The sequence below is a fragment of the Miscanthus floridulus genome, chromosome 1, assembly GCF_019320115.1.
Source record: "Miscanthus floridulus cultivar M001 chromosome 1, ASM1932011v1, whole genome shotgun sequence".
In the NCBI taxonomy this organism is placed as follows: domain Eukaryota; kingdom Viridiplantae; phylum Streptophyta; class Magnoliopsida; order Poales; family Poaceae; genus Miscanthus; species Miscanthus floridulus.
Window position 1 is genome coordinate 50,286,142 of NC_089580.1, and position 12,618 is coordinate 50,298,759.

Below are 12,618 nucleotides of genomic sequence, written 5' to 3' on the forward strand. Positions count from 1 at the left end.
GCGCCATTCCCACGCATACTGCAAAAGGCTGAGGTTGCAATCTTCTAGGTCGACTAGAAATCATGCGCCGCGTTGCCACGCCCTGCCTGTGTCTGGGCCAATCTGCATACTGTTGTGTGAGTCTATTTGGAGACTATATGTTGTCTTCGCCACGTAGTAATAGAACGGATTGCATACGTACTGACGTGTACGTGTACAACCTGATTAAGGAGATCATTCTAAAAAAAACAGGTATGATGTGCCTAACTGCCTATATGAACTTGAAGAGAGGAAAAAGAAGTTCAAAATATACGATAAGATAGTGTAGTGATTCAGAAAAACAAGTCAAGAACTCAGTGATAACCAAAACAGACGTGTCAACATCTCATGAATCTGATTTTGTATATGTTGCAGCATATACTCGATCGATACCACAAGGTACCACATGGACATACACAAAGAAGTTGCTAGAACTCCTATAATGACTGCAGCATATGCAATGGCTACATAATTCTTCTCTTCCAATTCTGTCTTTTGTTTAGAAATTGTGTAAGACGGGAAAAATCAGAACGTGCTCTTTTGGGTATGTATCCCTATACTAAGTTTCGGAACTATGGAGATTAGAGAATAGGATAAGCATGATACAGGGAACTGCAGCAAGAGGTACTATTTTTATTTTTGCTTGTATTTTTTTTTTCAATTGTTAGTTTAGCATATTGGAAGGTTTCAATTAAATATGAAATGAGTTCCAATTGGTTAAATTTTGGTAGGTCTTGGTGCACTTTTTTTCTTATATAGAGATAAGCAATTTTAAAAAGCTTCTCTTACTGTTGCCCTATTTCTACAGCCGAGAAGGAAATTTTGGAACTGTTCACGTGGCTGGAGTTGTAGAAAACAAAAGGATCATGCCTATAGGCTATAGCAGTGGGCAGTGGCTGCAGTTCTGAAGCTTTTAAAACAAAGTAAAAAAATTAACTACACAGATTAGCCAAATCATTTACAGAAGGAGAGAGATAGTAGCCCAGCTAAAATCCAAATTAGGAGAAGTCGATGAGTTAAGAAAGTTATGTGGAGAGCTTTAGCAATCAGCACCAAATATAGCAAAAGAAAGATGGAGGTATAGTAGACTTGCCTGCCTTATAGTTCAGAGTCAGTATGTTGCAATGGAAGAGAATGTCTGAAATAGTATATAAGGCAAATATTACATGCTGTTTGAGTTTAAATTCAAAGCTTTCAGCAGAGCCAAATATGGTTGTATTAAATTGCTCAAGTAAAAGATGTTTTTTTTTTCACTGATATGACCCATTTTTCTCTGCTTTGATAGTTATTAGAGCTGAGTTGGACATGATAACTTAGGTCCCTTTAGCATGATTCAGGATAACATCTAGTACCAAATGAACTTTGCTCCTCAGGATATACATCTGCACAGATTAACCAAATCTTTGCTACACATAAGCAGTGTTAAATTGGAGTATCTACTTGTATGGATTTCAGCAGTACCTTTTTATCTTTAGAAAATAAATAGCCAACCCAAGAGGAATAGGGATAGAGAAAATTATGGTGAGCACTGTAACTGTAAAGAGATAGAAAACTAAAAGGTTTTGTTGTGATAGTCTAGGATTTACTCTCAAATAATCCTAGATGTAGCTGGCTCCGTAATCTCTTTAGAGGTATTTTGTCAAACACATGTTGTGCATAGTAAGAGAGAAGAAATAGGCAAATAACCAAAAGCGATAGGCAGAGACCGTGTGTGTGCGTCTGTGCGAGAGAGAGCTTACCAACGCCCCCGTCCTCACATGAACAACACCTGCCCAAGGGCCTGCAAAGGTAGGAGTGGCCTGAAGCCATCTCGGCGTGGTCACGCTCCTTGTTGAAAGCCCTGCGCCAGCGCTCGTACAGGGCCGACACGGCTTCGTCCGACTCGACGTCCCTATCCGTTGAGGTCTTGGCGTCGTCCGGCGAGTGTGCGTAGTCGGTGGCGCGGGCGAAGCGGCTGGGAGGATCGGCGCGTGAGTGGTGGGCCGCTGTGGCTACGGCACCGACCGCACACGCGGAGCGGGAGGCCACCGCGGCTAGGGGCGGATCCAACGGTGGGGCGGGGGCTCGAGCCCCCCTACCCATACCGCAACAGTGGAACCCCTGTGGAGCACCCATAAATTTTTAGGCAAAGTTCTATAGCGTAGGGAGGGCTGAAACTTAAGATCAAATAGCAGTGTTGTTCAGCCCCCCTGAAATATTTCCTGGATCCGCTGCTGGCTGCGGCGGCGCGAGACGCGAGTGAGGCGCCTGCAGGGCCGCGGTGGTGGGTGCATCCGGCTGCAGGGCCGCGCTCGGCTCGCCCGCGGCCGTGGGGCTACGCCGCCTCGCTGGTGGCTGGCGCCCGTGCCGCCGCTCGGTGAGATGGATGAGCCCGAGTGAGAGGAGACCAGGACTGCGGGTTGATTCAACTAAAGTTCGAGGGTTTTTTGAAAAATGACCGTGGCTGGCCTGATCTGGGCCGTCCCCGCGCCCGATCGAACGGCCAGGAAAAGCAGGCGACGTGGCCACGCTGCCTGGCCGGCCAGCTTTTGGAGGCAGGATTCATATGTAAAAGATGTGGCCTGTTCTGGAATTAGAAGTAAATAACCGAACATGTAGTGTTTGCAGGAATAAACTAAAGTGGCAGTTTTGTGAGACGTACAGTCCTAAGTACCATGAATGTGAGTATAAAGAACCAGCTGTTGTTAGCAGCAACATGTACAGGAGGATTGAGCAGTGAAGCAATTACCTAGATTGGGTGAGCTTAAGGTCTGTCCTGAGCAGCATCGTTTGCCTGATGCTTGGAGCCAGTGGATCTTTGTCGGTGATTTGTATGTACATCTTTGTGACCAATTGTATAGAAGCGAATAAATTTTCTGTATATTTCTTTTATCATTTTAGCTGGTGGGTCCTGGACCTCTTAGCTTTTGGCTGCAGCAACGTTCTGTTATCCTGTGTTTTTTTCTTAATAGGCTGTTAAATGAGCATACACATCGCTATCCATATTTCTATTGTGTTTCATCGGGCATATTTGTCTGCTAATTTTAGCTGCAATAGTGTACGGAAGCCTGAGAAGGAGGTGCTGAACCTCTGATTTCTTCCAGCACACTCATTCATTACATTGTATGTCAGAATGTACACAAAACCAAAAGCAAGTGGTTACTTTTTAATAGGCTGTTAAATGAGCATACACATCGCTATCCATATTTCTATTGTGTTTCATCGGGCATATTTGTCTGCTAATTTTAGCTGCAATAGTGTACGGAAGCCTGAGAAGGAGGTGCTGAACCTCTGATTTCTTCCAGCACACTCATTCATTACACTGTATGTCAGAATGTATACAAAACTAAAAGCAAACTCTTTAGTACACAGCAAAACCTTAGATCGATGATTCCTCCATTTCTATCCAAAGATGTTTGGTGCAACAGGTACACTGAACTATTAGACGGCTCCTGAAGTAGTTCACATACCTGACGCAGATACAATGAGGACGGAGCAATGCAGATCTCTGACAAGGACAACCGAACTGAAGAGAGAGCCTGAAACAAGACACCACCAAATAAAGTACTGAAAACAAACCAACATGGGAGAACACTCCCGGACACACCGAAGGAGGGAGAGAAAACAGGGGAGTCACCTAGACCAAATGCAGCACGGTGCCAAGTAAGCCGAGCAGGAGATAATTGCTATTATAGGACGCGAAACAACGGGCTTCGTTATTATAGGACTCCAATCGTCGACTTCGCTAAAACGACATTTGAAACGTTGGCACTTTGTTTTAGATGACATTTGGTCCTTTTAATCACTTTTCTTATTTCAAATACATGTATTTTGTCATGGGAGGACCGTATTGCCCTTGTGCGTGGGCTGCCTGGCTGCTGTCGCCGCCGCCTGGCCTGGGCAGGCTGGCTGGCTACTGCCCAGCGTGTGAGAGCGCGACGAGCACCCGCGGCGGCCTGCGCGCTAGCGGGGTGGCGCCGAGCACGCCATGCCGGACAGCGCGACGAGCACCCGCGGCGGTACGCGCTCGTTGCCGCTCTTCCTCCTCGCCGTGGCCACAAGCTCGTCTTGCTTGACTCCGATGACGATGCTTTCGATGGTGACTCCGACGAGGAGGAGGTGGCGGTGCAGCTCGCCGCACAGCGCCGGCAAGCTCTGGCTGAGAGCCTGAGCGCGGCTGAGCCGAAGCCGCCACGTGCTCCGTGCCCTGCCCTGCTGTTAGCTTGATGACAGCATCATGACATCGTGCCTATGTCATATACTTCATTTTTCCTCTTCAAATATAAAACCAAAAATACATAAATACCTTTACTCATCCTCGTCACCACGGCCAATGCTCGTCACCATGTTTCGTTTCATCTTCGTCTACGCACCGTTTCGTCTGACCGGTGGGCAAGCTGGCTGGCTGCCGCCGCCGCCGCCTGGGCTGGCTGGCTGGCTGGCTGGCAGGCTTGCCGCCGCCGCCGGGTATATCACACATTATTAAAATTCACAAAAATACAATAAAATTTCTAAAAAAAATTAGAGTAAAATTCTGGACATATAACATAATATTAAGTACACATGTGAGATGAATTTATGTGTACTTAATATTGTGTTATATGTCCAGAATTTTACTCTAATTTTTTTAGAATTTTTATTGTATTTTTGTGAATTTTAATAATGTGTGACATACCCGGCGGTGGCGGCAAGCGTGCCAGCCAGCCTGCCCAGGCAACGGCTGCAGCAAGCCTGCCAGCCGGGCGGCGGCGGTAACAGCCAGCCAGCCTGCCCACCGGTCAGACGAAACGGTGCGTCAGACGAAGATGAAACGAAACGTGGTGATGAGCATCGGCCATGGTGACGATGATGAGTAAAGGTATTCATGTATTTTTGGTTTTATATTTGAAGAGGAAAAAGGAAGTATATGACATAGGCACGATGTTATGATGCCGTCATCAAGCTAACAGTAGGCAGGGCACGGAGCACGCAGCGGCTTCGGCTCAGCTGCGCTTAGGCTCTCAGCCAGAGCTTGCCGGCGCTGTGCGGCGAGCTGCACCGCCACCTCCTCCTCGTCGGAGTCACCATCGAAAGCATCGTCGTCGGAGTCAAGCGAGACGAGCTTGTGGCCACGGCGAGGAGGAAGAGCGGCAACGAGCGCGTACCGCCGCGGGTGCTCGTCGCGCTGTCCGGCATGGCGTGCTCGGCGCCACCCCGCTAGCGCGCAGGCCGCCGCGGGTGCTCGTCACGCTCTCGCGCGTCGGGCAGCAGCCAGCCAGCCTGCCCAGGCCAGGCGGCGGTGGCAGCATTTGCCAGGCAGCCCACGCACAAGGGCAATATGGTCCTCCCATGGCAAAATATATGTATTTGAAATAAGAAAAGTGATTAAAAGGACCAAATGTCATCTAAAACAAAGTGCCAACGTTTTAAGTGTCGTTTTAGCGAAATCGACGATTGAAGTCCTATAATAACGAAGCACATTGTTTCGCGTCCTATAATAACAATTTTCTCGCCGAGCAGAGGTGGTGCAATAACGATGCAGACAGCCGCGGATGATGACCGAAACAAGCTCGGCGGGCGACGGAAAAAAAAAAAGGCACACACTGCAAAGAACAGGAAGCACAGACACATAAGATTCGACGGCCCCAAGCACACAGCAGCGCAAATCTGTTGCTCCCAAAAAAACAGGAAACGAAGACGTACCAGGCACAGGCGACCGCTGTATGACCAGAAAGATGAGGCAAACCCTAGATGTGGGCGGTCAAGACGCAACGGCGGCAGCTGGGGAGGGGGAAAGGGAAGACCGGAGGGAGAGGCGTGCGGGAGCACAGGACCAACCCCCCTCCACAGCCTCAACAACACAAGCCCAAGGCAACGAACAAAGAAAAGGACGTAAGAGGCGGGGGCAAGAAGACGAGGTACAGCACCGGCAATGTGAGCGACGACGGGGTCAGACAGGGTGCAGCGGGAGGAAATCAGGGCGTCGCTGCAAGAGCAAAGCGACGGAGCAAACACGGAGATGCGAAGACCCGGCGACGTCGCCGAGAGTCCGACGAAGGCAAACACGGAGATGCGAAGACCCGGAGGAGCAAACACGGAGAAAAATACTATTTATTAATTGAAGCGAACAGACGTATACGTGGACCAACATTCCCTGTAGAGAAGCAGAGCAGGAGCAACCGCAGTATCTGGAATTGTTTGAAGAATCTGCAGAGGTAGTTAAGCAAGTTTGGGAATCGCCACAGTACAAACGGGAGCCGTCGCTGTCAGAATCTTGGGCTCTAGAGCACAGCCACAGGATGGGAGGATCCAACGGCGTAAGCAATTTTGGCCGACGTGGCTGTGGGTTCTGGTTGAGGAGCTGACGCAGTTTATAGGAGTAAATAAATTATTATTATTATTACAAGGAGGCCGTTTACATCCTACTTCCTCTGTCAAAAAAAAAAATAGCTCTAAATTTAGACACACGTCGTGTCTAGGTTCATAGTTAGAGTTGTATTTTTTTTTCTAGACGGAGGGAGTAGCTATGCATAGGCTAGCCAAGAAGGAACTTTGGAGCAATTATGTCATCTGGATGTAATGGCCCGAGACGAATGAGACTTTATCTGGAAAAAAAAATATCTCATACTGGTGTTCAGGTGCTCGTACTGAGGTTTTTGCTGCCTGTTCAGTTGTACAGGAAAGTTTTGTTTTGGGCGAAAGGAAAGCTTGAATTAAGTGAAAGCAAACCATCATACCTCCCGAACTGTTTACCATATCAATGCTCGTCTTTCTTTTGCAAAAATCCTGCATTACTAAGGCCCTGTTTAGTTTTTAATTTTTTTTTTTTTGCCTCCTATGGTAAAAGAGCACGTTTTCACACATGCATGTAATACTAAATGTAGACGAAAAAAAACTAATTGCACAGTTCTCGACGAAATCACGAGACGAATCTTTTAAACCTAATTAGTCCATGAAAAGCCGTAAGTGCTACAGTAAGCCACATATGCTAATGACCGATTAATTAGTATCATTAGATTCGTCTCGCTGTCTTCTGATGGGTTCTATAATTTGTTTTTTTATTAGTATCCAAAAACCCCTTCCAACATCCTTCCGACACCTCCGATATCACACCCAAATATTTTTCAACTCCGCAGTTAAACACAGCCTAATGTAGCGACCAGCGCTTCAAATTTGAACAAGTCGGTGTTTGTTCCAAGGCTTCTCTGGCTCGTGCTCAAGGCCCAGCACTTTTCTGACACTGCAAACCAGCGGAGTGCAGTGTGCAGAACCAGTAAAAAATTGGACCTCGCGCCAATAATTGCTACCACCCTCATCCCAAATTATAGGTCGTGTTTGGTGTTGGCTTTTTCTAGGTGCTTAGCTTTTATCATTCACCTATAATAAAATTTAAGTATCTAGAAAAATAAAAAAAGACTTATAAATTGGAACGGAGAGAGTAGTTTGCTACACCGACCAACTCCGATTCCATCAGCTATTGTAGTTGTAGAGTAAGCTAATTTCTTCCTGACATCCTATGGCACATGCTGCACAATTCATGTTTCATGAATATATATCTACAAAAAAATTGTTACACCCGCAGAGTTGCTGCAGCTAATTGTACAATTTACATAAACCCCTGGAGTGATGGATGGGCAAAGCAGCTTTGCAAGGTCTATGGGGTTGCTATCTGGAGTTGTCCTGAAAGGAAGTCAGGAAGTTATCAGTGTTTACACGATAATACAAGAATGGCAAATGTTGAAATGGTTCGGACTTAATGCTTGATATATTTTACCTTCGAAGCAGCTGGTGTGGAGGTACTATCAGAATTCCTTGCCTCTGACTTTTCGTTTGAGTAACTGGCAAGAAGCCAACAGATTACACGTAAAGTTCGAACGATAAGTTTAGTCACAATAATTAAGGGATATTAGAAAAAGATGATGATACTCACGTCGACAGTATTGTAACCCAGACAAGCTCCACACAGTCGACCCATAGAAGTCTTTGCTCAACAGGAACCACACCATATGTAATTAAGTGCGCAAAAGGCCACAATTTCCATCCAGCCTGCAACAATCCAAACAATGTTTCAACTTTGTCGGAACAGGAAATATGACAGATAAAATAGCTAGTAGTGGTATTACAAATATTTGCAACAACATCATCAAGAGACAGGTATGTTATTGTTATGCCCTGCTGTGTATTCAGTTGAAAACCTCCATAATAATGAAGTGAGGGAGGGTAGTAGCACAGGCATAGAATGATGAAGAGTTACTAAATGTAGTGCTAAAACATTGGAAAAGCAATAAGGATGGTTCAGTACACATGGTTATGCTATTCGCACTTTATAAGCCGTACTTTTTCAGCCAACGAACAGTATTTTTCTCTCACGCCAAATCAGCCAACAGTACTTTCAGCCATGTCTTATCAGCCAAACAAGTCCAAACGAACAGGGCGATCGTTCACCATGATCTATTTAAGTTCTGTTATAGCTATGAGTTATTATGCTACATGTTATGTCTATAAAAGTCATCATTCTTTGCCTAGAGCCAGGCGCAAATATAGGAGTATACACGTACCACTATCAATGGAGCAGACTTTCAAAGGTCCGACAATTAATGCCAAGGATATGGATAGTCTCAAATGAATAATTCATGTAATTAAGACTCAAGTTGCCAATATGTATAACAGTATGCCCGTGGGTTGTTCATAATGACAGTGAAAATAAGAAGCAGAACTCTTATGTTTAATGCTTGCCCAATTCCTACCCTGCGAACTGATTAAACTTATTCAGGGAAGATGAATCCTTACGGTAAGCATAGGCCAGAACGTGGATTTGAGCTCGCTGTAGATAGTGGTAGGTGATTCCAACCGAAGGAAACCCAAGACCACAAAGTAGATACTGTTCCAGATTGCAGACCAGATGGTCTGATCGAATGCAACCTTTGCAGGGACAACCCACCAATCCTTGAATGGGAACAGTGCCTGTAAACATAACAAAATTATGTACTCCATCAGGTCTGCCTTAGACAGCATGTTAGCTCTCCAAATCTGTTAAAAAATTAAAATGATATTCATATAGATGTGCCGATTAGTTGGCCTCTATCTGGGACCCCTCTTTTATTAAGTTGTATGCATCAACTTAAGAGCTCTATCTGATGCTGCTATGTGCCGGTTAGTTTACCCCTAAAGCTAAAAGTCAGACTGATGGGAAAAGTTGGACAAATCACTTATACTTCTACACCTTAAATTAAAACCCGTTTTATTTGTTTTGTCAATTCATCAACTTAAGAATTTTATTAATTTTTTCGCGTGGTTGAAATACGCTCCACACGGACAAATTTTACTAGAATGTACAAGCACAAGATAGCTATGCAGGTCATGTAACGACGGTTACCTCACAGATATGGTAGTAGTAATGTGAAAGTGACCCATGAAGCGTGAACCCAACAAGACCAGACCGGAACATCCGAGCACGGTCGAAATCGAATATCGGCTTGCCTTCGTAGCACTGCAAGCATAAGCAGCAGCGAAAACAACGGCCGAGTCAGTAATCGCACTAATGCTTGTCTTAATGAGTAGTGGTAGAGCGGCTGCGGAAATTGAAGCGTGAAGGCACCTGTGCAATCCAGTCACCAAGGGAGTAGACGACGCCACTGATCATCATCTTGGCTAGAACCGGGTTGGCTTTGAGGGCCTCCTCGTATGCGGACCAGTTGTGCTCCGGCATGTAGCGCAGGATCTCGAAGATCGTCCACCCCTGTACCAGCAAACCAAATCAATACGACCCCCGGTACATGGCTCCGAACCAATCAGGAATTCATTAATTAAATCTGAAAGGGGATGAAGAAACAGAGGGGACTCACATGCCAGTAGTCCTGGTCGACGGTGAGCAGCTTGGTGAGCGCGTAGGTGCTGGCCCCGAGCACGATGGCCGTGTTGATGCCCCGGTCCAGCATCTTGTTGCCATCGCCACCGCCGGAGGCCCCGGACCCGGAGCCCGACCCGCCGCCGGTGAAGCCCCCGCCGACGTCGCCCTGGAAGGCGAGCCCTCCGATGTCGAGCTGGCTTCCCCCAAGCGGCGGCTCGTCCCGCTGCTCCTCCAGCCTCCCGGGCACCGCCGCCTCCCCCTCGGCCCCCGGGCCAGGCAGCACGTCCGCCTCGTCCCCCGCCGCGGCGACCCGCACCCGCAGGGCGGCGCGCCGGAGCCGCCTGGCCGGCCTCGAAGGGAGCCGAAGGAGAGACGGTGCGGCGGAGGAGGGGAGGGGGAGCAGCCGCCGCCTGGAGGCGGGGGACGGGGAGGCCACTGTCGCCACGGACGCCGACGCCATCGCCCGCGCCCGCTCCTCGGCTCGCTACCCGATCACAGGCGCGCTGACGCGCGTTCCGCCTCTCTTCCCTCACGGCCGCGCGCGCGCGCCGCTTTTAATCCGCGGCGGCTGCCTGTGGAGTGTGGATCTGGAGCGGGAGGGGCCTACTGTTGCTGGCCCTGTGGACGTGAGCCGCGCTTGCTCGCTCGCCTGAGACTGAGGGATCGGTTGCCGTCTTTGGCTCTTGCGGAGGAGAGGAGGGTGAGATATGGTGGGAGGGGAGGGTGGAATTTGGGGGAGAGACGTGAGCCACTTGTCTCAGCCGGCTGTGGGCCAGCACGGAAGATTCCAGTGGGCGAGAGAGAGAGAGAGAGAGAGAGAGAGAGAGAGAGAGAGAGATATATATATATATATATATATATATATATATATATATATATATATATATATATATATATATATATATATATATATATATATATATATATATATATATAAACTTATTTGTAGCCACTTTGAGTTACGATAATTACTATGTTAATTTACGAGATTATAGTAACTCCTTACTAAGTGGTTTACTATAATGTTATGGTAAAAATCCCCATGTGTTATAGTAACCCAACTATCGTAAATATGTATTGACATTATCGTAAATTAGTATATAAAATTATCGTAAATAGAGGTGGCTACAGAATAACTTATTTTGTAGCTGGCTATATATATATATATATATATATATATATATATATATATATATATATATATATATATATATTTGCTGTAGTCGTATAAAATCATTTCAGTTACTTTTCTGAGCTGACATTTTATTTAGGCGTGTATATTCTTCCCGTATTGTGGCTATAAACTTTTTTTAGAAGATTGACAAAATTATCAGCTAGAGACGGTAATTTCTTTAACATCAATATGCATACTCACACCTACCAACACTTAACACCGATGTTAAATTAGTCCAAGGTATTTTTCCACTCCTGTGAGTAGTTACTTCTATCTTCAGCAAACCACATTGTGTGACTGTGTGTATGAATTCAGCAATGTTATTTAAAAGATGTCTATATGAGTATATGTATGACCGTGTGTATAATTGTTTATTGTCTATGTCAAATTGTGTAAATATGTTGATGCCTCGAATTGCACTTAAAATTTATATAAAGATTATAATTTTATATGTATATTTCCTACAATAGTGCAAATAGTTTAAACCATCTAGACGCTAAACAGAGGGTGGTTGGCCATTTAGGGTTTAGTGTTTAGCGTGTAGGATAGCACTGCTTTAATCAAGATTAAAGTATGTATTATTGCATGTTAAACAAATTATCGTTCCAGGTCTCATTTGGTACGGCTCCACTTCACCAATGAAGCCGTTATTTTTTTTTGTTTCAGCTCCATAAACAACTATATCCATAGAGTTTGGAGCCGTTTTGTTAAACCGTTTGGCAAATCAGCTCTACATGTAGAGTTTTTTAAAACATGCTCTCATGAAACCCTATACAGAGCCTACCAGGGCGAGGCGAAGCTACTATTTTTTTACTCCACCCTCCACATATCCTTTCCGAGAGCATAACTTAAGGGGTTCTTTAGGTGAGAAGTCGTTTGGTTTTATCCTATTTGGCATAAAACAGCTACAAACGGCATTCAGGAGCTGATGGAGAAACCGTACCAAACGGACGTGGGGTTGCGTTTTTCCTTACCGGGTGACAACTAAACCCTTACTGGCCCATCATAACATAGCCCCCTCTACCCTACATGGCGCAGATAGAAAGTCCGGCCTGCTTGTTCTCCAAATGCATCTCCCACATGTTTTTCTCCCTCGGGAGTTCAGACTAGTGCGTTATCTATTTCTTTCATCATCCAACCCATCCTTCCGATAATGTTTTGGCCTGTCTCAGTGGTTAATCTTTCTCGAAACCACGGGCACCAGCTAGAGTGCGAAGAGGCGGCGCGGCGAGTTCAGACGCGGAGGGCGCCATCCATCTAATCTTGCGTGTCAAACAACAGCTTCTCCGCACAAGATACTCAGACAAACACAGCCCGCCGTGCATGCGAGCGACCGGAACCCCCGGTCCGACTCTGGAAGCGCACCTCCTCCACACGGATGAAAGTCGGCGGCGGCGGCGGCGGCACCCGTTCCGCTCCCATGAACCCACCCGCGACCGACTTGGCCGCCCGTGATCCACACGTCATGTGCCGGCCGATTCGCGACTTGTGGACGAGAAATCACTGCGTACGCCGTACGTCTACGTGGCTACGTCCTGCCGGCATCGGCAAAGGACTCGTCTGCTCGTTCTAGCATTGACCGGGCTGCTGCCTGGCTGCCAATGGTAAAATGCTCGCC

General features: G+C 46.6%; 1 protein-coding gene across 1 annotated transcript; it reads right to left on the bottom strand.

The window, feature by feature from the left end:
- Positions 1-7,500: 7,500 nt before the first annotated feature.
- On the bottom strand, positions 7,501-10,517 carry LOC136483302 (uncharacterized). The gene is made up of 7 exons (XM_066480322.1): positions 9,822-10,517; positions 9,575-9,715; positions 9,353-9,466; positions 8,767-8,940; positions 7,907-8,022; positions 7,751-7,814; positions 7,501-7,656 (listed from the first exon to the last, which is right to left on the bottom strand). The coding sequence occupies exons 1-7, from the start codon at positions 10,284-10,286 to the stop codon at positions 7,642-7,644; spliced, it is 1,089 nt and encodes a 362-aa protein (XP_066336419.1). The 5' UTR covers positions 10,287-10,517; the 3' UTR covers positions 7,501-7,641.
- Positions 10,518-12,618: the final 2,101 nt, after the last annotated feature.